This window comes from Tursiops truncatus, chromosome 9 (assembly GCF_011762595.2).
Source record: "Tursiops truncatus isolate mTurTru1 chromosome 9, mTurTru1.mat.Y, whole genome shotgun sequence".
Taxonomy (NCBI): domain Eukaryota; kingdom Metazoa; phylum Chordata; class Mammalia; order Artiodactyla; family Delphinidae; genus Tursiops; species Tursiops truncatus.
Window position 1 is genome coordinate 48,429,433 of NC_047042.1, and position 26,170 is coordinate 48,455,602.

At 39.0% G+C, this 26,170-nt stretch overlaps 1 protein-coding gene and 2 long non-coding RNA genes across 4 annotated transcripts in view; 1 reads left to right on the top strand and 2 right to left on the bottom strand.

The window, feature by feature from the left end:
• LOC109548703 (uncharacterized) overlaps nucleotides 1–208 on the bottom strand; it is a 131,224-nt gene extending 131,016 nt beyond the window's left edge. For both annotated transcript variants that reach the window (XR_002174841.3, XR_012333970.1), the window contains exon 1: nucleotides 139–208. This is a non-coding gene — a long non-coding RNA (uncharacterized lncRNA). The remainder of the gene's footprint in view (nucleotides 1–138) is intronic.
• Nucleotides 209–225: 17 nt separating this feature from the next.
• Nucleotides 226–4,987, bottom strand: LOC141279544 (uncharacterized). Its single transcript, XR_012333976.1, has 3 exons — nucleotides 4,823–4,987; nucleotides 1,206–1,526; nucleotides 226–325 (listed from the first exon to the last, which is right to left on the bottom strand). It is a non-coding gene; the product is annotated as an uncharacterized lncRNA (long non-coding RNA).
• A 185-nt stretch (nucleotides 4,988–5,172) lies between these two features.
• The window catches only part of BET1 (Bet1 golgi vesicular membrane trafficking protein), a 31,242-nt gene continuing 10,244 nt past the window's right edge, over nucleotides 5,173–26,170 (top strand). Inside the window, exons 1-3 of the mRNA XM_033863059.2 lie at nucleotides 5,173–5,336; nucleotides 9,665–9,789; nucleotides 13,432–13,488. Of these exons, the coding sequence (XP_033718950.1) occupies nucleotides 5,318–5,336; nucleotides 9,665–9,789; nucleotides 13,432–13,488 (201 nt within the window). The 5' untranslated portion in view covers nucleotides 5,173–5,317. The remainder of the gene's footprint in view (nucleotides 5,337–9,664; nucleotides 9,790–13,431; nucleotides 13,489–26,170) is intronic.

Genomic DNA, 26,170 nt, shown 5'->3' on the forward strand with positions numbered 1-26,170 from the left:
CCTTCTAGATAAAGAGTTGTATCAATTAGACCCTGGCAAACTACTCCATTATTCCGCTAGCATTAGAATCTGTCACGTACTTTCTTTCATCAGTTAACCCTCACACCAGGAGAATATTAGTGGGGTATGAAGCCTCACCTGAAGACCAGTCCACTTAGTTTTTTCAGTTGAGCTGAGGAAGGACACTGGTCATCTGGTGTGGAAGAAAGCCTCTTCATAAACTCTTTTTCCTATTCTCTCTGGTACAGGGATAGGCACTAGATAAATATATCATGGCCGTGCGTAATGGATGTCATTGGGTCACTGTCCCTCTAATGAATGGCACCTGTATGCAAAAAAAAAAGAAGGTCATTATTTATGGAAAAAGTTCTAAGTGGTCCAGATTTCAGAGGACTGCATAACCATGAATATTTATGTAACACATTATCATTTAAAAACACTTTTTTAAATCTTTTCAAAGCTTTCTAATTGAGCTATAAAAATTCATGCTAGCCTAGAATAGGCATGCATGCTAAATGCCCAGAAGTGCTGTATCACCCCTCTACTACAGTTTGAGTGCTGAGGCTGTGAGGCAAATTCTCTCTCCCCTGCTCCTATGAAATCAATTTTCCTATTTTCTCTGTAGAGTTCTTATTTCCACACAACTCCTTGCTAACAGTTATTGCTCAAATTATGTTTTGACCTTGAGGCCCTATTTATAGAGAATTTTTAACAGGGGGGAAATACTGGGGCAAGAGAAGAAATCAAATTCCTAGCGTCTCCCATAAAGACCTGCTTCAAACAAGATCAGGTCTTTATCCTTGCCTCCCAAGAGAAAATGGTTTTCTAACCCCAAAAAAGAGAATTCAATAAAATAAATAAACAAGAGTAAAGGCACGTGGCCAAACACACCTGGGTTAGGAATACAAATCATTGCCCTAACCAACTAAACCATAACTTTCACGGCCGGTTTATGATAGTGATAAAGGCCTCAGTGATGGGAGTGAGCACAGAGCCCTAAGCTATTGCATGAAATCTGTTTATGGCTCAGAGCAGAGGTCAAGAGCTTTATGCAAGGACTCAAACCACATACATGCTTTAATGTACTAAGAAATAACCTTTTCCCCTACCCCTGCGTCCATTTAGAGACTCTGCTCTGCCCAAAGTTCTGGAATCCCTATCACTCAACATCAGCTGCTTGGACCAACCAGGGATGGACTCCTTACCCATGTTTGACCAATCGGAATTCTCTTCCAGAAAACTCGTACTGGGAAACGGTTTGCTACACGGATCAAACTGGAAGGTCAAAGAGACATGGGGCCGAGGCTTTCATTCTGGAACAGTTATAGGAATCCAGTGTTCAAAGAGAAGAGTAAAGTAGGTGAGAGGTGCTGAGAGAAGATACCACGTAGCCCCAGAGGGACAAAATCAGCTGCATCTGGACTCTCCACAAGAAGCCAGGCTCTACTTTGTGCAATTGTAATCCACGATGTCCACCTTGAAATTCTGTCTTCCTACTTGTCCCAAAATGCAAAAAACAAAAAGTCCTGCAAGAAATATAACATCATGCCAACTTTACTCATTGTTAACTTTACTGTTCATTTAAAAATACCTTTTAAAACAGTTTGTAAGTTAGATATTCTGGTTTCTAACATCGAGTCATAATGCAGAGCCTTTTTAAAACATACACCACCAATATTTTCTAAGCAATGGAAATTAAACGTATCATCTTTAACCTAAACAATGTTTATAAATGTCAAAAATCTGTCTAAAATTGGAATATTAAAGGGCAGCCTATGCAAAGTACAGTTTGAAATTTAGCTCTGCTATGGGTCCAGATATTCAGAAAAAAAAAAAAATCAAAGCTACTGATTCACTGACATTAAGGAAGGAGTCATTTCCCAGAATGAGGTCTAAGTAATACATCTGAATTGCTGGAAGAGTGAAACGTCTTGGAGTTAAACACAAGAAAAGCCTTATCCCTGCAATCATACCCTATCATTCAGGTTTTCTGGGATCATGCCTGCCTTGAGAAAAATTTTTCTACTGCTTATACACGCCAAGTCACAAGAATTTCACTCATCTATGGTTCATTAACCACTTACTGAGACCAACTCGGCAGGTGGTTTGGGAAAACGGTGCAACTAACAACCTCTTCCCTTCCTTCTTCTTTCCTTCTGCTTGGGCAGCACCTGCATGCTCTATTTTCTTGTTTCCCTGAGAATTTCACCTCTCAGTTATTTCACCTTGATCAGTCTCTCCCTGTCGATATATATATCCTCTGTATTCACTCACTTTCTTCCTTTTTCTCTACCAACTATGTCCCCATTACCTTGGAAGATTTCTCTCTGTGTCCCAGGGCCAAGTTCACCAGTTTGCAATCTTTGCAGTTGCATAGGTCTCTTGGCTAGAAGAACATCCTGCCTGGTTTAATGCTCTGCACTCACTGTTTTGAACTAATGGAACCGTGGAGCATGCATATGAGCAGAGGAGATGGCAATATGTATGTTTATTGTTCATTGCCACCCCATTCACATGTAACACTTGTGATGTTCCACAAGCACAGAATTCCAGCGGACACATAATGCATGGAAGTTCTGCAAAACTCAAAGTGAGTACAAGGTAAGTGTTTTAAGTCTGTGACTGAATAAGTGCGGGCACTGACAGCCCTGAAAGTCTACATGAACCAGAAGTTCTTCTGCAGAAGAAGAAAACGTCCAAGGAAACTTATATTCTTCCTTACTCATCTTATTTCCTTGTATTAGGCAGTTATATTTAAAATGATGACATCGAAGGAAAGGAAAAGATAGGGCAACCGTAATTACTTTACTTTTCAGTCCCTCCTAACTCACCAATAAGATGAAGACCAAGTTTTGGTACACTATCAAGACCTGGCGCACATCAAGATTGGAATAAAAACAGTTGAATTAGTTTTGTGCAGTGTTTCTACAAAATATTATACATGCTCACGTATGAGCTATGAAATTCGAACTGTGGGATTTTGGTGATTTCACATATGAGTTAAATGCTCTCATGCTTGCATTTAAAACTGAACAATCTAAAGGGTAAAAATTCATGTCAATAATTTAAAATTTTATTTTTCTTACTTAGAAGGACATAAATGTCCTTCAAATATTATGCTTGATACACTGAATTTGTTTCATGATTGGAAATTTTGTTAATGTTGATTCAGCCAGTTTTGAAAAAGAAAAGTTTCAAATTTTGCACCACGATTCAGACATTTCCTGCTCGTATTCTTGTTTCTGTAATTACTACAAGAAATAGTAGTAAAGACTAATTGTCATTTTTCGTCATTCATTTCCTAGAGACCCACAGATTAGATGTTTTCTATGAAATTATCCTATGAGAATTGAAAAAAAGTTCTAAATACTCTTCATCTCTAAGAATTTTATTGGTCTTCATTCAGTAAGAAGAGTTAGGGATTTTATTAAAAAGGAAAAGAAAAATAGAAAATGATAAAGTGAAGAGAACTCTCTCTAGTCTCTATGTCAACTGTGGTCCACTGAATAACTATTTTTCTGTGTATTAAATGCATCTTTTCCACTTCATCTTTTGCATGCAAAATCTTCTCAGCTAGGATTATCCTAACTTGAGACTGGCAACAGAAGCGATAAGCAACTATTTGGATTTTTGGGTCACAAGCTCAATACAAACCAGCTTTGCCTGTTTGAGTTATATTCTTGGTACCCTTTATTACTTTATTTTTTATCCCCTTTTATATTTTATTATTATATCTCCCTACCACGTAGGGGGAAGTAGTTTATAAAAGGATAAGTACATATGTAATTTAAATGATGTTTTGGTAAACTCAACATTAGATTTAAAAAATTACATTAATATGAGAAAGCCTTCTTTAAGCAAGATGATTTTTCTGACATGTTTTGCTTATAGAAACACGTGTACTTCTTACAAAAGAACTGTCACAGATTGTAAGATAAAATGCATCATCTCTCTTATTGAAATGTCAGTGTTTATTTGCAATAATTGTTTCTGATAAAATCTTCATTTAATTCTCATGTTTTTAGAGAATGGTGTTTATTTTTTATGAATACTGTTTTCCTCTCAAAACGCTATTGGATTAAGCTTATTTCCCAGGTTAATAACTTTTATTAAAAATTGTTTTTTTGGGTGTGTGTATTTTACAAAAACGACCCTTAGAGCAGAGACTTACTCTGACACTACTATAGTCAATGTTTCATACTGAGACACTATGAGGGAACACTAAATGATCAGACATTGCATTCTCAGAAGTCTATAGTATGGCGATTATCCCACTGTTATACAGCAGGCGACGACAAAACAGCAAGCAAGCATCCAGTGGTTTTTGAGCATCTACTATGTATCAGACTTCTTTTTATAAAAAGTTATCTCATTTAATCCTCACGATAATCCTGTGAGATAAAATGAAATTCTAGGACTAATCCCGATTCCAGTACCACTCCACCCCCGCCAGCACCCCCGTTTAAATTGGCACATTACCCTGTGTAAACTGTATTTCAGTATCCTTTGTGTAAGTTAAAAAGGTCTAAGTGGGAGGAAAGTTGAGGGGTCCCTCGAGCCCTTAACAGCTAATGGCCGCGGTTCTTTCTAGAAATGCAACAAACTCGGAAACAGGGAACGAAGTCTTCAGTGCTTCCGAGGAGACCCTGTTACTTTTATCGGCTGTTTTAATCCGAGCAGCAGCCCTAGTGCAAGGGGCCTGGTTTTCCCTACACCACTGGTGACCCGGCACCGATGGGCTACACTCTTCCTTCCCGTCTATGGGTCTCAGATTACTTATGTGTGAGATCAGAAACTTGGATAAAGTTTTCTTTGACTTTACCTGAACTAAATCGAGGTGAGAGGAAGTGAAAGGCGGCACCTGGAAAGAGAAGTCAACCATCCTCTCATGGTCTGGGAGGGACAGATGTATAGCGTTAAACTCGGGGTCCGACAGCTGAGAGAAAGAGCCAGGCCGCAGCTGAGATCCATAGTCCCAGGCCCGCAGTCAGAAACCGGGGCAGCGCGCGTCCCTTTTCCGGAAGCCCCGCCCGCTCCTCCAGCCTGGTTCATCCCCCACGCCCCTACCACACTCTCGGCCTCGGCGGCGAACTACATTTCCCAGAATGTAGTTCGGTCATGCGGCCGCCTCGCAGGGCGCCGAGAAGCGCCTTGGGTGACGCCATCAGCCAGCGCCACTTTTAGCTACTCTGATGTCGTGGCGCTTTGGGGGAAGAAGTTGCTGTTTCGCCGGGCCCCGGTACTGAGGACGCAGTCCGGGTGACCCCTGGCGTCTTCCCACCCCTCCGCCCGCCTTTTCCCCCGCTCCTCTGGCAGGATGAGGCGTGCAGGCCTGGGTAAGAAGAGGGCTGAGATTCTAAGTTCGGGGGCCCTAGAACTGGCCGTGCTGGGCGCGGGACGCGGAAGGAAATCAGATCTGTTTCATGTCTCTGGAATCTGAACCAGAGAGCAGGGTGTATAGAGGGGTCTTTGGAGGCGATACCAAGTGGAAACACACCATTTGTCCGAGATCCTGGGGCGTTCCTTAAGTTTAGTTCAGTCCCAGGTGTGGATGGTAGGTTTACAGAGAGTAGTGGAGGACTGGAGGTGAGGTATGTACAGGTGCCAACTCAGTGATGAGTCTTTTAGTGTTATTGGCGGTCTGAGCGTGATTATGGAAATTGCTGTCTTCGGTTTCTTTTTATTGGACCTGATGTTAGTTTCTTCAGAAGCGAAGTTTGAAGAGTGAGTGTTGCATGCAGAGCACACTAATAATAATCATATTAGCCTGGTTACAGTGAGTTACAAAGGTAAACGTACGTATCATTACTGTTAAAGGCCGTTTTACCCAGAACAGTTCTTATCTGAGCCTTGTTCCACTGGTAAGACGGTAGAATGTAGTAATTCTTGGTGACTTAGCATTTGTTCTTGACCTTTTAGCTTAGGAAGCAGGTTCACCAAGCAGCAGGAACAAATTAGGCACAAGGACTTATAATGGGCTATTATAACACAGAGCCATTAAAACAGCATTTTCTGGTTCTGAAACTATTAAGAGATAATGGGGAAAAAAGAAAAACCTGCCAAATCAGTGTACAATATACCTGAGAAAATATATGAAATATTGAAAAAAGATAATGTTACCTTTTTCAGTTCTTATAAGATGGAAAAAGAAAAAAAAAGTTTTCAAGTGTCAGGTGTTTAAAGTTAGTGAAAGTTGCCAGTAACTCTAGGCATGTACATTCATTAGTAAATTGTAGTATGAGAAACAGCTTTTGAAAAATGTCGTTTTTGTGAATACTTGGATCATAGAAGGAAAGTTGGCCAAATAAATTGTAGAGAAAAAATATAACTCATTTTGAACAAGGTTAGTTTTATATGCCTAAATGTTTTTCCTTTTTATCATTACTAATGACAGCAAACATTTATTGTGTACTTGAGTAAGCTCTAGGTATACAGTCGTTTGTAGCTCTGCTCGTGTTCCCCAAAGCTTCCAATCTAGTTGAGGAGTAGAAATATGTACAAAGATAAATTATAGTACAAGGCGGTAGCTATACAACCAAATACCAAATAAGTTCTACAGGTAGTGAATGTCTCGGGGATTTCACAGATAGAGCACTTGGTACTTTGTGGAGACACAGGAACTTGAACTAAAGCTTAAATAATGAAGTGTAGAAGAGGTAATTTCCAGTTGGAAGGATGACCCTTTCCCCCCAGAAATAGTTGTAGGGCTGGAATCTAGAATTATGAATGATGTGTTTTAAAGGATTATGATTAAGCCAATTTGGTTGAAGTAGGAGACATAGAACCAGAACCAACCACATTGTGTAGACCTTTGAGTGCTAGGCCAAGGAATTTGGATCTCATTGGTAGGTCTTTTGGCCCCTTTGAATGTTTTTGTGCAGCAGTGTGCCATGATAAATTGCAGGAAAGGGACTAGAGAAATGATGGTTCTGAGCCCTGACTGTACATTAGAATCACCTGGAGAGCTTTTAGGGCTTTGATACCCGGACCCCAGCCCAGACAAATGAAATTACAATCTCTAGAATAGAGTGGTTTTTTGTTTGTTTGTTTTTTGTTTTTAAGCTCCCCTGTAGTTGAGAGGAGGAAAGGTGATGTATCAATTGCTGTAATTTACATTGGTGTGATGTGACATGATGTGACAAGAGCTTTTTTTTTTTTTTTTTTTAAAGGATCAGTCTGTATTGACCTGGAACTTTAAACCTGGGATTGTGAATCAGTAGATATTCATGTGGAGAAGCTTCCACACTTCACATGTCCCTCTCGGTGATTTGGTTCAGTTATTGATAGAAACTATCCAAAAGTAGCATTTGTCTAATGGACAAAGTCTGAGGATCATCTTTGGCACCCATTAGCTTTCCTACAACTTTTTATAGCAGTTAAGTCACACAAAGAATAACAACTCCTAACATTTTATTTTATTTATTTATTAATTAATATTGGTAGTGAATGATGGTGTGAGGGAAGATTAACTCTTTAATAGAAGAAATGTGCCTTGAAATACTTCTGAGAATTTCACTTTTAATAAATGGGACAGTATTGAAGAACTCTAAAAACAAAATTAAGATAGGGAAAACTAACAATAAAGGAAGTGAGACAAATAGCCATTAATTTAGAAATGAATTCCTTGGTTGTCAAGTGGTTAAATTCATCCAGTCAGTAATGACTTATTGGACAAACGTTATATATCTAGGACCTTAGTCACATAAAATATGAAGACATTTTTCTTTTCTGTAAGGATTTTGGTCCTTATTAGAGTTTGTACAGAGTATCACTGATGAATAGGGTGAGAATGCATTGTTTAAATGATGACTTTAATCACTGAGTGGAGGAAAATATTATGTCTAGTGACCTGAGTCCTTAACTTTTATAATGGCACACTTAGCTTTGCGGATAGTGTGTCAGCAGTTGAGGGAAAATTTGGGGGAAAGCGACTCCTTCTCAGGAACATACTCGTTTAGCATTTTGTTGTGGTTTTTGTGGTGGTGGAGATTGTGTGTCTGCTGCGTGTAAAGTACTTATTAGGTACAGGGGATACAGAAGAAGGTTGAGACACTGCCTCACTGCCTCTGTCCTCAAAGAAGCCTGTGACCCCACTGCTGACAAAGCCAGGCACATTCAAAGTTGAATAACAGTGAATTCAGATTCTGTTCATTAATTAGTTAATTTACAAGTATTTACTAGGTGTGCCTTACTGTGTGTGTATATTTGTGGGGGGATCTATAGCCACGAGCAGACCAAATTTACTTTCTGCCCTTGGAGTGCAGCCTAGAGTGTGATATTAGCGTTATATATAGTCGGAGCTGTAAGAATTCAAAGGAGAGAGTTTTGCTCTTTAGAGAAAGTGAGATTTGGCTGTGCCTTGAAAGAGCTTTCTATTCACACTTTGACCTTTCTTCAACAACCAGTGCTGCCTGCTACTTCCGGCCCTTCCATATATTACTGTCACTGCCACTCCATCCACTCTTTGAGTTTATGGAGACCTTTAGTTTCTGTATCATCCCTTTCCTCCATATTCTCAGGCTTCTGTTAACACTACTTCAGTCCTTGTCCAGTTGAATCCCCATAATCCATATATTCACCCAGTCTTTTTGCAAGGAATCTCATCCTCTTGGGGCTCTGTTCTTCAGCAGCCCCAACACTGTAAACCTCCAACTCTTGATCAGTCCAACCATCCAGCGTTTCATGGGCTAACTTAGGCTGATGAGTTCTTCTGGAGAAAAATCACACTACAATATATTACCTCAGGCAGGATTGCTTTATCCCTGTAGTAATCCTGTATAACCCTAGTCACTTTCCTCCATTATTCTCTTTACTGTTTATTCCCCCAAATGATCACCATTCTTCAAGACAGGCTTTTCTCTTTTTTACTGAGAAAATTGTCAATAGTTTAAAAAAAAATGCGGTTAGATAACACTGTCAGCTATGCTTTCCTCTTTCAATCCTCCAACATGTTAGTATATGTATTCACTGTTCAAGGCTCACTCTACCTGTTTGATTGCCTGATGAATATCAAATACTATATTAGGCAGTGGCTGGGACTATAGTCCTGTATCCCAATGCTATTCCCTAGAAGATGAGCTCCAAAAAGTGGCACCTAGAAAGAACAATGAATCTGATACATGGAGTTTCTCAAGTATTTGTTGAAGAATGAATGAGTCCCTCTCTTAAATCTCAGCTAATATTCTCCAAGTTATTCCAGCTCTTTTCTATTTAAAAGAAAGAGATGCTAGTAAAGGACCCTCCCTCTGCCATGAACTTCATCCTGCTGTATTATCCTTTTTCTGCCTTTCTCTTCATAGCCAAGCTTCTTCCATAGGTAGTTGATGTTATGATACTTTTAGATTTTTTTTTTAAACTGTGTAGTTCTAGGGAGCAGGAAATGTGTCCAGAATCTCCTTATATATCAGTGCCTATTTCAGTGTCTTGTGGGCAATCAATATGCAGTCAACAAATGTGTTTTGAACTGAATTCAGTATTCTTTGCTTAAGAGAGGGTATTAGAATTGTTCTAATCTCTATTTGGTTATTAATTTTTAAAGTTCATTTGGAGTGTGAATAATAGACATACGTGGTCTGCAACGCCCTCCAGGGTCTTTTTCGGTTCTTTCTTGTCAAGGTTTCAAAAGTTTTTGCTGCAACTCTGCTTGTGACTCTAATCCTTGCAGGTGAAGGAGTACCTCCTGGCAACTATGGGAACTATGGCTATCCTAATAGTGGGTATAGTGCCTGTGAAGAAGAAAATGAGAGACTCACGGAAAGTCTGAGAAACAAAGTAACTGCTATAAAATCTGTAAGTATAAAGCACATATTATATACTTTTTAATTTGTGTATTTATATATACATGTATATTTTATACTTATAAAATATATACTTTTATTGGTATCATACTAAGGAATTCAGTTACAAAATAGTGTAGTTTGGTGATACGAGCTTTTTTTTCCCCAAATTTAACAATTCAGAGATAATAAAGCACCTATGAAACTAGATAGCCCAAATCACCTAACTACTTTCTACAACTGTCATTCACGCCAGGGAAAGAAATTTCCAGGAGAAAAAAAACTTTCTTCTAACAAGCCTAAATTATCAATATTGGAATTTAAAAAAAAATCATTTAATTCTTAATTTCCTCTAAATGTTGTATTTTCTAAATTATTCACATTATACAAAATTGCTTAGTTCATAGATCAACTACTTTTGATTTAATATGACCTTGAAAACAATACTCATTTCAAAATATAACAGTCTCCAGGCTTTTACAATTCTACTTTCCAAAGGCTAATGAAATAGCAATTAAGTTTTAGCAACATGAGTCAAAATTTAGACATGATTTAAGTACAAGTTTAGAAATGTGGCCAATCAAAACATATGGTATATTTGTTTTGTTTTTAACTTCAGAATTTTTTTTTTGTAGTTAAATCTAAAATACTGTATGTTGTCTGTACTAATGTCTCAGAGCAATCCACCTTCCACCCCCAGCAGCTCATCTTCTGACTTTTCTTCTTCTAGTCTCAAAAGCTACAAATCTGTCTTTCATGTTTCTGCCTTTGTACCTCACGTCAGTCACCAAGTCCTGTGCTTTTTTTCCTACTGTTCCTATTTCCACCTTTCTCTTTCTAATACTATCCCCCGGTTTTCTTAGGTGAACTGTTGGGAAAGTCTTTAACCTATCTGTTCCTAATTTTTCCCATGTTTTGGTCTGAGCTACACCCTGTCACCAGTCATCTTTTTAGAGTATTTTTTAATTTGCATCCTCGCTCCCAGAAGTCTTCAGTGGCCTCCCATGATGTAAGAAATGAAGTTCACACTCTATAGTTCCATCAAATAGGTTCTGCAAATATTGTCCACAGCTTTTCAGACCTTACCACCTGTACCTCCAGAATGTATACATGCTTTCTGCCAGACAAATTCAAGTACTCCTTGTGTCCTACGCATGCCGTCATTCTCCCACTCCTGTATCTTTGGGCATGCTATCACTTTGCCTTAGACTGCCTCTCCCTCCTGACATTGGCTGAAGTCTTGCCCTTCTGAAAGGCTCCACCTCATTGCATCTTCTCTCCTCCAGGCCATTCCTGATCACCACATAAAAGTAACCTTTTCCTTATGAACATAAGACCATTTGTACCATTTCTGTAGCACTTATTGCATAATGATCTGCATTGGAATTATTTGTATGTAAAAGAAATTTACCAGAAATAGGGTTTTCTATTGTACTTAGTTTTATATTCTACATAGCACTTACCATAATTCCTTATAGTGGTATTGACTTAATATATATTAAATAAAGGATTACCAGAAGATGGTTTTAACAGTGTATGTGATTGATTCCGCATTAAAATAAACATACAGTACACTTATAGAGCATTCACTGGAAGCTTATGCTGCCAAAACCTACTTGCTATCTGATTAGTCTTTGGGAAATAGAATTATATTCAGCCTGGAGACTGTTACATTCTGAAATGAGTATTGTTTTCAAGGTCATATTAAATCAAAAGGAGTTGATCTATAAACTAAGCAATATTGTATAATGTTAATAATTTAAAAAATACAACATTCAGGCCATCATCAAAAAAATCTAGAAACAATAAACGCTGGAGAGGGTGTGGAGAAAGGGAACACTCTTGCACTGCTGGTGGCAATGTGAACTGGTACAGCCACTATGGAGAACAGTCTGGAGGTTCCTTAAAAAACTACAAATAGAACTACCATATGACCCAGCAGTCCCACTACTGGGCATATATCCTGAGAAAACCATAATTCAAAAAGAGTCATGTACCAAAATGTTCATTGCAGCTCTATTTACAATAGCCCGGAGATGGAAACAACCTAAGTGTCCATCATCGGATGAATGGATAAAGAAGATGTGGCACATATATACAATGGAATATTACTCAGCCATAAAAAGAAACGAAATTGAGCTATTTGTAATGAGGTGGATAGACCTAGAGTCTGTCATACAGAGTGAAGTAAGTCAGAAAGAGAAAGACAAATACCATATGCTAACATATATATATGGAATTTAAGACAAAAAAATGTCATGAAGAACCTAGGGGTAAGACAGAAATAAAGACACAAACCTACTAGAGAATGGACTTGAGGATATGGGGAGGGGGAAGGGTGAGCTGTGACAAAGCGAGAGAGAGGCATGGACATATATACACTACCAAACGTAAAATAGATAGCTAGTGGGAAGCAGCTGCATTGCACAGGGAGATCAGCTCGGTGCTCTGTGACCGCCTGGAGGAGTGGGATAGGGAGGGTGGGAGGAAGGGAGACGCAAGAGGGAAGAGATTTGGGAACATATGTATATGTATAACTGATTCACTTTGTTATAAAGCAGAAACAAAGACACCATTGTAAAGCAATTATACTCCAATAAAGAGGTAAACAAATAAAAAAAAAATACAACATTCAGAGGAAATTAAGAATTCAATTTTTTTTTAATTCCAATATTGATAGTTTAGGCTTCTTGTTAGAAGAAAGCTTTTTTCTCCTGTAAATTTCTTCCCCTGGCATGAATGACAGTTGTAGAAACAGGTGATTTGGGCTATCTAGTTTCATAGGTGCTTTATTATCTCTGTATTGTTAAATTTGGGGAAAAAGCTCACATTCTGATCTATAGAATTCTAGCATGGTTTTGCGTCACTATTACCCCAGATGCTTTCCACACAAAATAAGTTGAGAACAATATTTTACAGTGGTTTGCCAAGATTTTTAGTAGTTTCCAAGATGTAGTAGTAGTGTGTTTATTCACATATCTTAGAAATGAAGCCTTTGATGAATTTGTTGTGTAAAGTATTAGATAGGTTTTGGTTTGAATAGCAGCTGTACTCACTTATGGTATTTCATTTAGACTCAGCCTCTTTTGTGCATAGCTTCAGGATGTGGGTAACACTAACTTGTGAGGGTTTTTTTCCAATTTATTATCATATTTTAAAGAAAAACACCTTTAGAATCTAAAGAAATAATTAGTTTAGATGTTTATTCAAAGTAATGCTACATTCATTAGGAAAATATTGCTTATATCTGGATTTGAATTGATAATATGGGAACTTGTATACATTTTTAAAAGGTAAATGAAGAAATATACAAACAAATGCTATTGTGTAAACAGTATAGAGAAAAAAGAATGCAAGGATAAGAGAACCGGAGAGAAATATGTACCAAAATTAAAAGATGGAATTGAATATTAAGATGAAATCAAAATGAAGAACAGGGAGACAATGTCCATAGTTGGGAAGGAATAGAAATTCTAAATTTATTTTTCATTAATTTCAGTGAGAAAAGTAACAAAAGAAGAGAGTATATTTTATATTTTTAGAATACAGTTTTATTTGAGAAACTGTTTATGCTTAGAATGTCATTATTGTTTTTACTTTATAACACTTAAAAACATTTATGTAAGTAATAATGTTTACTCTTTCTACTTTATAGCTTTCCATTGAAATAGGCCATGAAGTTAAACATCAAAATAAATTATTAGCTGAAATGGTAAGTGAATATGATTTTAACTTTAAGAAACTTGATCTGATATTCTCAAATCTGGTTTGGAATACCTCTAAGATTCGTTTTTGCCATAGTTTTACAATTTTCATCTTGCCTAACACATACAAGTAGGAGGAGGAGGTGGAAGCCAATTTATCTTTAATCCTGTGCTTAGAAACACTGTTAAAAACTCAGGACAAATGACTATTCTGAGTCTTCTTAAAGATCTCTGGATATAGACTGCCAAGTAATCAAAAGCACTTTATGTCCAACCAACCAAATGTCTTTTACTTAAGGTAAACCTATTTCTTTTGCTTGATCTTCTAAAGATCACTGTGAACAAGTCAATAAGATTTGACCATAGTAACATCCCCAAGCCTTTTATCTCTAGTCTAAACAAACTCAGTAATATATGCCTGTTCTTGTTAGAGGCTTTTTTCATTCTCCAGTGTTTATTTTGTATGTTAAATTCCTCTGGGCCTTCCCTAGTTTCTTCAAATGCTTTTAAAATTGTACTGTTCAAAAATGAATATTGCACTGAAAGCAATCGCCTTGTGAAAGTTGTACGTTAGAATCACTTCCGGAACTTTGAAAATATTTAAGCCTGGTCCTCACTCTAAATATACTGATTCAGAATTTTAGGGGAAGGGGCCTAGGTATATGTATTTTGAAAAAAGGATCCCAGGTGATTCTGATGCATAACCCCACTGAAGACTATAGATGTAAAGTTCTTGAACTGCATACAGCCTGAATTGTGCAAAGGCTATCATTGTGCCAGGGCCTTACATCTCAGGATATTGAGATTTCTATGGAAATGCAGTGTTTTTAATCCATACCTAGTTCTCATCTTTTTTTATTCTTTTTTTTTTAACATCTTTATTGGAGTATAATTGCTTTACAATGGTGTGTTAGTTTCTGCTTCACAACAAAATGAATCAGTTATATATATACATATGTTCCCATATCTCTTCCCTGTTGTGTCTCCCTCCCTCCCACCCTCCCTATCCCACCCCTCCAGGCGGTCACAAAGCACCCAGCGGATTTCCCTGTGCTATGCAGCTGCTTCCCATTAGCTATCTACCTTACGTTTGGTAGTGTATATATGTCCATGCCTCTCTCTCGCTTTGTCACAGCTTACCCTTCCCCCTCCCCATATCCTCAAGTCCATCCTCTAGTAGGTCTGTGTCTTTATTCCTGTCTTACCCCTAGGGTTCTTCATGACATTTTGTTTTCTTAAATTCCATATATATGTGTTAGCATACGGTATTTGTTTTTCTCTTTCTGACTTACTTTGTATGACAGACTCTAGGTCTATCCACCTCATTACAAATAGCTCAATTTCGTTTCTTTTTATGGCTGAGTAATATTCCATTGTATATATGTGCCACATCTTCTTTATCCATCCATTCGATGATGGGCCCTTAGGTTGTTTCCATCTCTGGGGTAAATAGAGCTGCAATGAACATTTTGGTACATGACTCTTTTTGAATTTTGGTTTTCTCAGGGTATATGCCCAGTAGTGGGATTGCTGGGTCATATGGTAGTTCTATTTGTAGTTTTTTAAGGAACCTCCATAATGTTCTCCATAGTGGCTGAACCAATTCACATTCCCACCAGCAGTGCAAGAGTGTTCCCTTTTCTCCACACCCTCTCCAGCCTTTAGTGTTTCTAGAATTTTTGATGATGGCCATTCTGACTGGTGTGAGATGATATCTCATTGTAGTTTTGAATATGCATTTCTCTAATGATTAATGATGTTGAGCATTCTTTCATGTGTTTGTTGGCAGTCTGTATATCTTCTTTGGAGAAATGTCTATTTAGGGCTTCTGCCCATTTTTGGATTGGGTTGTTTGTTTTTTTGTTATTGAGCTGCATGAGCTGCTTGTAACTTTTGGAAATTACCCTTTGTCGGTTGCTTAATTTGCAAATATTTTCTGCCATTCTGAGGGTTGTCTTTTGGTCTTGTTTATGGTTTCCGTTGCTGTGCAAAAGCTTTGAAGTTTCGTTAGGTCCCATTTGTTTATTTTTGTTTTTATTTCCATTTCTCTAGGAGGTGGGTCAAAAAGGATCTTGCTGTGATTTATGTCATAGAGTGTTCTGCCTATGTTTTCCTCTAAGAGTTTCATAGTTTTTGGCCTTACATTTAGGTCTTTAATCCATTTTGAGCTTATTTTTGTGTATGGTGTTAGGGAGTGATCTAATCTGATACTTTTCCATGTACCTATCCCGTTTTCCCAGCACCACTTATTGAAGAGGCTGTCCTTTCTCCACTGTACATTCCTGCCTCCTTTATCAAAGATAAGGTGACCATATGTGTGTGGTTTTATCTCTGGGCTTTCTATCCTGTTCCATTGACCTATCTTTCTGTTTCTGTGCCAGTACCGTACTGTCTTGATTACTGTAGCTTTGTAGTATAGTCTGAAGTCAGGGTGCCTGATTCCTCCAGCTCCGTTTTTCGTTCTCAAGATTGCTTTGGCTATTCGGGGTCTTTTGTGTTTCCCTACAAATTGCGAAATTTTTTGTTCTAGTTCTGTGAAAAATGCCAGTGGTAGTTTGATAGGGATTGCATTGAATCTATAGATTGCTTTGGGTAGTAGAGTCATTTTCACAATGTTGATTCTTCCAATCCAAGAACATGGTATATCTCTCCATCTATTTGTATCATCTTTAATTTCTTTCATCAGTGTCTTATAATTTTCTGCATATAGGTCTTTTGTCTCCTTAGGTAGTTTTATTCCTAGATATTTTATTCTTTTTGTTGCAATGGTAAATGGGAGTTTTTTCTTGATTTCACTTTCAGAATTTTCATCATTAGTGTATAGGAATGCAAGAGAGTTCTGTGCATTAATTTTGTATCCTGCAACTTTACCAAATTCGTTGATTATCTCTGGTAGTTTTCTGGTAGCATCTTTAGGATTCTCTTTGTATAGTATCATGTCATCTGCAAACAGTGACAGCTTTACTTCTTCTTTTCCGATTTGGATTCCTTTTATTTCCTTTTCTCCTCTGATTGCTGTGGCTAAAACTTCCAAAACTATGTTGAATAAGAATGGTGAGAGTGGGCAACCTTGTCTTGTTCCTGATCTTAGTGGAAATGCTTTCAGTTTTTCACCATTGAGGACGATGTTGGCTGTGGGCTTGTCATATAATGCCTTTATTATGTTGAGGAAAGTTCCCTCTATGCCTACTTTCTGCAAGCTTTTTATCATAAATGGGTGTTGAATTTTGTCAAAAGCTTTCTCTGCATCTATCGAGACGATCATATGGTTTTTCTCCTTCAGTTTGTTAATATGGTGTATTTCACTGATAGATTTGCGTATATTGAAGAATCCTTGCATTCCCGGAATAAACCCCACTTGATCATGGTGTATGATCCTCTTAATGTGCTGTTGGATTCTGTTTGCTAGTATTTTGTTGAGGATTTTTGCAGCTATGTACATCAGTGATATTGGCCTGTAGTTTTCTTTCTTTGTGACATCCTTGTCTGGTTTTGGTATCAAGGTGATGGTGGCCTCGTAGAAGGAATTTGGGAGTGTTCCTCCCTCTGCTATATTTTGGAACAGTTTGAGAAGGATAGGTGTTAGTTCTTCACTAAATGTTTGCTAGAATTCGCCTGTGAAGCCATCTGGCCTGGGCTTTTGTTTGTTGGAAGATTTTTAATCACAGTTTCAATTTCAGTGCTTGTCATTGGTCTGTTCATATTTTCTATTTCTTCCTGATCCAGTCTTGGCAGGTTGTGCCTTTCTAAGAATTTGTCCATTTCTTCCAGGTTGTCCATTTTATCGGCATAGAGTTGCTTGTAGTAATCTCTCATGCTCTGTTGTATTTCTGCAGTGTCAGTTGCTACTTCTCCTTTTTCATTTCTAATTCTATTGATTTGAGTCTTCTCCGTCTTTTTCTTGATGAGTCTGGCTAATGGTTTATCAATTTTGTTTATCTTCTTGAAGAACCACCTTTTAGTTTTATTGATCTTTGCTATTGTTTCCTTTATTTCTTTTTCATTTATTTCTGATCTGATTTTTATGATTTCTTTCCTTCTGCTAAATTTGGGTTTTTTTGGTTCTTTCTCTGATTGCTTTAGGTGCAAGGTTAGGTTGTTCATTCGAGATGTTTCCTGGTTCCTAAGGTAGGATTGTATAGCTATAAACTTCCCTCTTAGAACTCTTGCTGCATCCCATAGATTTTGGGTCATCGTGTCTCCATTGTCATTTGTTTCTAGGTATTTTTTTATTTCCTCTTTGATTTCTTCACTGATCACTTCGTTATTAAGTTGTGTATTGTTTAGCCTACATGTGTTTGTATTTTTTACAGATCTTTCCTGTAATTGATACTGGTCTCATGGCTTTGTGGTCGGAAAAGATACTTGATACAATTTCAGTTTTCTTAAATTTACCAAGGCTTGATTTGTGACCCAAGGTATGCTCTCTCATGGGGAATGTTCCATGAGCACTAGAGAAAAATGTGTATTCTGTTGTTTTTGGATGGAATGTCCTATAACTATCAATTAAGTCCATTTTTTTTAATGTATCATTTAAAGCTTGTGTTTCCTTATTTATTTTCATTTTGGATGATCTGTCCATGGGTGAAAGTGGTGTGTTAAAGTCCCCTACTGTGAATGTGTTACTGATTTCCCCTTTTATGGCTGTTAGTATTTGCCTTATGTATTGAGGTGCTGCTATGTTGGGTGCATGAATATTTACAATAGTTGTATCTACTTTTTGGATCGATCCCTTGATCGTTATGTAGTGTCCTTCTTTGTCTCTTTTAATAGTCCTTATTTTAAAGTCTATTTTGTCTGATATGAGAATTGCTACTCCAGCTTTCTTTTGGCTTCCATTTGCATGGAATATCTTTTTCCATCCCCTTACTTTCAGTCTGTATGTGTCTCTAGGTCTGAAGTGGGTCTCTTGTAGACAGCATATATAAGGGTCTTGTTTTTGTATCCATTCAGCTAATCTGTGTCTTTTGGTGGGGCATTTAGTCCATTTACATTTAAGGTAATTATCGATATGTATGTTCCTATTCCCATTTTCTAAATTGTTTTGGGTTCGTTATTATAGGTCTTTTCCTTCTCTTGTGTTTCTTGCCTAGAGAAGATCCTTTAGCATTTGTTGTAAAGCTGGTTTGGTGGTGCTGAACTCTCTCAGCTTTTGCTTGTCTGTAAAGGTTTTAATTTCTCCATCAAATCTGAATGAGATCCTTGCTGGGTAGAGTAGTCTTGGCTGCATGTTTTTCTCCTTCATCACTTTCAGTATGTCCTGCCACTCCCTTCTGGCTTGTAGGGTTTCTGCTGAGAGATCAGCTGTTAACCTTATGGGGATTCCCTTATGTGTTATTTGTTGTTTTTCCCTTGCTGCTTTTAATATGGTTTCTTTGTATTTAATTTTTGACAGTTTGATTAATATGTGTCTTGGCGTATTTCTCCTTGTATTTATCTTGTATGGGACTCTCTGTGCTTCCTGGACTTGATTAACTATTTCCTTTCCCATATTAGGGAAGTTTTCAACTATAATCTCTTCAAATATTTTCTCAGTCCCTTTCTTTTTCTCTTCTTCTTCTGGAACCCCTATAATTCGAATGTTGGTGCGTTTAATGTTGTCCCAGAGGTCTCTGAGACTGTCCTCAGTTCTTTTCATTCTTTTTTCTTTATTCTGCTCTGCAGTAGTTATTTCCACTATTTTATCTTCCAGGTCACTTATCCGTTCTTCTGCCTCAGTTATTCTGCTATTGATCCCATCTAGAGTACTTTTAATTTCATTTATTGTGTTGTTCATCGTTGCTTGTTTCATCTTTAGTTCTTCTAGGTCCTTGTTAACTGATTCTTGCATTTTGTCCAATCTATTGTCCATTCTATCTCCAAGATTTCGGATCAACCTTACTATCATTATTCTGAATTCTCTTTCAGGTAGACTGCCTATTTCCTCTTCATTTGTTAGGTCTGGTGGGTTTTTATCTTGCTCCTTCATCTGCTGTGTGTTTTTCTGTCTTCTCATTTTGCTTATCTTACTGTGTTTGGGGTCTCGTTTTTGCAGGCTGCAGGTTTGTAGTTCCTCCTGTTTTTGATGTCTGTCTCCAGTGGCTAAGGTTGGTTCAGTGGGTTGTGTAGGCTTCCTGGTGGAGGGGGCTAGTGCCTGTGTTGTGGTGGATGAGGTTGGATCTTGTCTCTCTAGTAGGCAGGTTCACGTCTGGTGGTGTGTTTGGGGGTGTCTGTGGCCTTATTATGATTTTAGGCAGCCTCTCTGCTAATGGGTGGGGTTGTGTTCCTGTTTTGCTAGTTGTTTGGCATAGGTTTTCCAGCACTGTGGCTTGCTGGTCGTTGAGTGAAGCTGGGTGCTGATGTTAAGATGGAGGTCTCTGGGAGATTTTCGCCGTTTGATATTATGTGGAGCTGGGAGGTCTCTTGTTGATCAGTGTCCTGAAGTTGGCTGTCCTACCTCAGAGGCAGAGCCCTGCCTCCTGGCTGGAGCACCAAAAGCTTTTCATCCACAGGCTCAGGATAAAAGGGAGAAAAAGTAGAGGGAATTAGTAGAAGTATGAGGAAAGAAAGAAGGAAAGGAGGGTAGGAAGGAAGGAAGAAAGAAAGAAAGAAGCAAAGAAGGAAAGAAGGCAAGAAGGAAAGAAAGGAGGGAGGGAGGGAGGGAGGAAGGAAGGAAGGAGGGAAAGAAGGAAAAAAGACAGAAAGAAAGAAGATACAGTAAAAATAAAATAAAGTATAATAAAGTTATTGAATTAAAGACTTCTTATTTAGAAAAAAAAAAAAAGGGACGGAAAGAACCTTAGGACAAATGTTGGAAGCAAAGCTATACAGACAAAATCTTACACAGAAGCATACACATACACCCTCACTAAAAGAGGTAAATGGGGAAAAATCCTAAATCTTGCTGTCAGAGACCACCTCCTCAATTTGGGATGATTCGTTGTCTAAAGGAGGGAAGGAAGGACGGAAAGAAAGAAAGAAAGAACGAAGGTAAAGTGTAATAAGGTTATTAAAATTAATTATTAAGAAAAAAAATTTAAAAAAAAACATGGACGGATAGAACCCTAGGACAAATGGTGGAAGCAAGACTATACAGACAAGATCTCACACAGAAGCATACACATACACATTCACAAAAAGAGGAAAGGGGGAAAAATCATAGATCTTGCTCCTAAAGTCCACTTCCTTAATTTGGGATGATTGGTTGTCTATTCAGGTATTCCACAGATGCAGGGTACATCAAGTTGATTGTGGAGCTTTAATCCGCTGCTTCTGAGGCTGCTGGGAGAGATTTCCCTTTCTCTTCTTTGTTCTCACAGCTCCCAGGGCTAAGCTTTGGATTTGGCCCTGCCACTGCGTGTAGATCGCTGGAGGGCGTCTGTTTTTTGCTCAGACAGGATGGGGTTAAAAGAGCCGCTGATTGGGGGCTCTGGCGCACTCAGGCCGGCGGGGACGAAGGGGCACAGAGTGCGGGGCGGGCCTGCGGTGGCAAAGGCCGGCGTGACTTTGCACCAGCTTGAGGCGCGCTGTGCGCTCTCCCGGGGATGTTGTCCCTGGATCCCGGGAACCCGGCAGTGGCGGGCTGCACAGGCTCCGCGGAGGAGGGGTGTGGAGAGTGACCTGTGCTCGCACACAGGCCCCTCGGTGGCGGCAGCAGCAGCCTTAACGTCTCCCGCCCGCCTCTGGGGTCCGCGCTTTTAGCCGCGGCTCGCGCCTGCCTCTGGATTCCGCGCTTTCAGCCGCGGCTCGCGCCCGTCTCTGGATTCCGCGCTTTCAGCCGCGGCTCGCGCCCGTCTCTGGGGTCCGCGCTTTCAGCCGCGGCTCGCGCCCGTCTCTGGGGTTCGCGCTTTTAGCCGCGGCTCGCGCCCGTCTCTGGAGTTCCTTTAAGCAGCGTTCTTAAACCCCTCTCCTCACGCCCCAGAAAACAAAGAGGGAAGGAAAAGTCTCCTGCCTCTTCTGCAGGTGCAGGCTTTTCCCCGGACTCCCTCCCGGCTAGCTGTGGTGCACTAACCCCTTCAGGCTATGTTCAAGCCGCCACCCCAGTCCTCTCCCTGCGCTCCGGCCTCAGCTCGCAGCCCCGCCCGCCCCGGCGGGTGAGCAGACAAGCCTCTCGGGCTGGTGAGTGCCGGTCGGCACCGATCCTCTGTGCGGGAATCTCCCCGCTTTGCCCTCCGCACCCGTTGCTGTGCACTCCTCCGCAGCTTCGAAGCTCCCCCCTCCGCCTCCTGCAGTCTCCGCCCGCGAAGGGGCTTCCTAGAGTGTGGAAACTTTTCCTCCTTCACAGCTCCCTCCCACTGGTGCAGGTGCCGTCCCTATTCTTTTGTCTCTGTTTTTTCTTTTGCCCTACCCAGGTACGTGGGGAGTTTCTTGCCTTTTGGGAGGTCTGAGGTCTTCTGCCAGCCTTCAGTAGGTGTTCTGTAGGAGTTGTTCCACGTGTAGTTGTATTTCTGGTGTATCTGTGGGGAGGAAGGTGATCTCCGCGTCTTACTCTTCCGCCATCTTCCTCAAAAAGGATCTTGCTGTGATTTATGTCATAGAGTGTTCTGCCTATGTTTTCCTCTAAGAGTTTCATAGTTTTTGGCCTTACATTTAGGTCTTTAATCCATTTTGAGCTTATTTTTGTGTATGGTGTTAGGGAGTGATCTAATCTGATACTTTTCCATGTACCTATCCCGTTTTCCCAGCACCACTTATTGAAGAGGCTGTCCTTTCTCCACTGTACATTCCTGCCTCCTTTATCAAAGATAAGGTGACCATATGTGCGTGGTTTTATCTCTGGGCTTTCTATCCTGTTCCATTGATCTATCTTTCTGTTTCAGTGCCAGTACCGTACTGTCTTGATTACTGTAGCTTTGTAGTATAGTCTGAAGTCAGGGTGCCTGATTCCTCCAGCTCCGTTTTTCGTTCTCAAGATTGCTTTGGCTATTCGGGGTCTTTTGTGTTTCCCTACAAATTGCGAAATTTTTTGTTCTAGTTCTGTGAAAAATGCCAGTGGTAGTTTGATAGGGATTGCATTGAATCTATAGATTGCTTTGGGTAGTAGAGTCATTTTCACAATGTTGATTCTTCCAATCCAAGAACATGGTATATCTCTCCATCTATTTGTATCATCTTTAATTTCTTTCATCAGTGTCTTATAATTTTCTGCATACAGGTCTTTTGTCTCCTTAGGTAGTTTTATTCCAAGATATTTTATTCTTTTTGTTGCAATGGTAAATGGGAGTTTTTTCTTGATTTCACTTTCAGATTTTTCATCATTAGTGTATAGGAATGCAAGAGAGTTCTGTGCATTAATTTTGTATCCTGCAACTTTACCAAATTCGTTGATTATCTCTGGTAGTTTTCTGGTAGCATCTTTAGGATTCTCTTTGTATAGTATCATGTCATCTGCAAACAGTGACAGCTTTACTTCTTCTTTTCCGATTTGGATTCCTTTTATTTCCTTTTCTCCTCTGATTGCTGTGGCTAAAACTTCCAAAACTATGTTGAATAAGAATGGTGAGAGTGGGCAACCTTGTCTTGTTCCTGATCTTAGTGGAAATGCTTTCAGTTTTTCACCATTGAGGACGATGTTGGCTGTGGGCTTGTCATATAATGCCTTTATTATGTTGAGGAAAGTTCCCTCTATGCCTACTTTCTGCAAGGCTTTTTATCATAAATGGGTGTTGAATTTTGTCAAAAGCTTTCTCTGCATCTATCGAGACGATCATATGGTTTTTCTCCTTCAGTTTGTTAATATGGTGTATTTCACTGATAGATTTGCGTATATTGAAGAATCCTTGCATTCCCGGAATAAACCCCACTTGATCATGGTGTATGATCCTCTTAATGTGCTGTTGGATTCTGTTTGCTAGTATTTTGTTGAGGATTTTTGCAGCTATGTACATCAGTGATATTGGCCTGTAGTTTTCTTTCTTTGTGACATCCTTGTCTGGTTTTGGTATCAAGGTGATGGTGGCCTCGTAGAAGGAATTTGGGAGTGTTCCTCCCTCTGCTATATTTTGGAACAGTTTGAGAAGGATAGGTGTTAGTTCTTCACTAAATGTTTGCTAGAATTCGCCTGTGAAGCCATCTGGCCTGGGCTTTTGTTTGTTGGAAGATTTTTAATCACAGTTTCAATTTCAGTGCTTGTCATTGGTCTGTTCATATTTTCTATTTCTTCCTGATTCAGTCTTGGCAGGTTGTGCCTTTCTAAGAATTTGTCCATTTCTTCCAGGTTGTCCATTTTATCGGCATAGAGTTGCTTGTAGTAATCTCTCATGCTCTGTTGTATTTCTGCAGTGTCAGTTGCTACTTCTCCTTTTTCATTTCTAATTCTATTGATTTGAGTCTTCTCCGTCTTTTTCTTGATGAGTCTGGCTAATGGTTTATCAATTTTGTTTATCTTCTTGAAGAACCACCTTTTAGTTTTATTGATCTTTGCTATCGTTTCCTTCATTTCTTTTTCATTTATTTCTGATCTGATTTTTATGATTTCTTTCCTTCTGCTAATTTTGGTTATTTTTGGTTCTTTCTCTGATTGCTTTAGGTGCAAGGTTAGGTTGTTCATTCGAGATGTTTCCTGGTTCCTAAGGTAGGATTGTATAGCTATAAACTTCCCTCTTAGAACTCTTTGCTGCATCCCATAGATTTTGGGTCATCGTGTCTCCATTGTCATTTGTTTCTAGGTATTTTTTTATTTCCTCTTTGATTTCTTCACTGATCACTTCGTTATTAAGTTGTGTATTGTTTAGCCTCCATGTGTTTGTATTATTTACAGATCTTTCCTGTAATTGATACTGGTCTCATGGCTTTGTGGTCAGAAAAGATACTTGATACAATTTCAGTTTTCTTAAATTTACCAAGGCTTGATTTGTGACCCAAGGTATGCTCTCTCATGGGGAATGTTCCATGAGCACTAGAGAAAAACGTGTATTCTGTTGTTTTTGGATGGAATATCCTATAACTATCAATTAAGTCCTTTTTGTTTAATGTATCATTTAAAGCTTGTGTTTCCTTATTTATTTTCATTTTGGATGATCTGTCCTTTGGTGAAAGTGGGGTGTTAAAGTCCCCTAATATGAATGTGTTACTGTCGATTTCCCCTTTTATGGCTGTTAGTATTTGCCTTATATATTGAGGTGCTGCTATGTTGGGTGCATAAATATTTACAATTGTTGTATCTTCTTTTTGGATGGATCCCTTGATCGTTATGTAGTGTCCTTCTTTGTCTCTTCTAATAGTCTTTATTTTAAAGTCTGTTTTGTCTGATATGAGAATTGCTACTCCAGCTTTCTTTTGGTTTCCATTTGCATGGAATATCTTTTCCATCCCCTTACTTGCTGTCTGTATGTGTCTCTAGGTCTGAAGTGGGTCTCTGTAGACAGCAAATATATGGGTCTTGTTTTTGTATCCATTCAGCCAATCTGTGTCTTTTGGTGGGAGCATTTAGTCCATTTACATTTTTTTTAACATGTTTATTGGGGTATAATTGCTTTACAATGGTGTGTTAATTTCTGCTTTATAACAAAATGAATCAGTTGTACATATACATATGTTCCCATATCGCTTCCCTCTTGCGTCTCCCTCCCTCCCACCCTCCCTATCCCACCCCTCCAGGCGGTCACAAAGCACCGAGCTGATATCCCCGTAGCTATGCTGGCTGCTTCCAACTAGCTATCTACCTTACGTTTGTTAGTGTATGTATGCCCATGCCTCTCTCTCGCTTTGTCACAGCTCACCCTTCCCCCTCCCCATATCCTCAAGTCCGTTCTCCCGTAGGTCTGTGTCTTTATTCCTGTCTTACCCCTAGGTTCTTCATGACATTTTTTTTTCTTAAATTTCATATATATGTTTTAGCATACTGGTATTTGTCTTTCTCTTTCTGACTTACTTCACTCTGTATGACTAGACTCTAGGCCTATCCATCTCATTACAAATAGCTCAATTTCGTGTCTATTTAAGGCTGAGTAATATTGCATTGTATATATGTGCCACATCTTTATCCATTCATTCGATGATGGACACTTACGTTGTTTCCATCTCCTGGGCTATTGTAAATAGAGCTGCAATGAACATTTTGGTACATGGCTCTTTTTGAATTTTGGTTTTCTCAGGGATATATGCCCAGTAGTGGGATTGCTGGGTCATATGGTAGTTCTATTTGTAGTTTGTTAAGGAACCTCCATACTGTTCTCCATAGTGGCTGAACCAATTCACATTCCCACCAGCAGTGCAAGAGTGTTCCCTTTTCTCCACACCCTCTCCAGCATTTGTTCCTAGATTTTTTGATGATGGCCATTCTGACTGGTGTGAGATGATATCTCATTGTAGTTTTGATTTGCATTTCTCTAATGATTAATGATGTTGAGCATTCTTTCATGTGTTTGTTGGCAGTCTGTATATCTTCTTTGGAGAAATGTCTATTTAGGGCTTCTGCCCATTTTTGGATTGGGTTGTTTGTTTTTTTGTTATTGAGCTGCATGAGCTGCTTGTAACTTTTGGAAATAATCCTTTGTCAGTTGCTTCATTTGCAAATATTTTCTCCCATTCTGAGGGTTGTCTTTTGGTCTTGTTTATGGTTTCCGTTGCTGTGCAAAAGCTTTGAAGTTTCATTAGGTCCCATTTGTTTTTGTTTTTATTTCCATTTCTCTAGGAGGGGGGTCAAAAAGGATCTTGCTGTGATTTATGTCATAGAGTGTTCTGCCTATGTTTTCCTCTAAGAGTTTCATA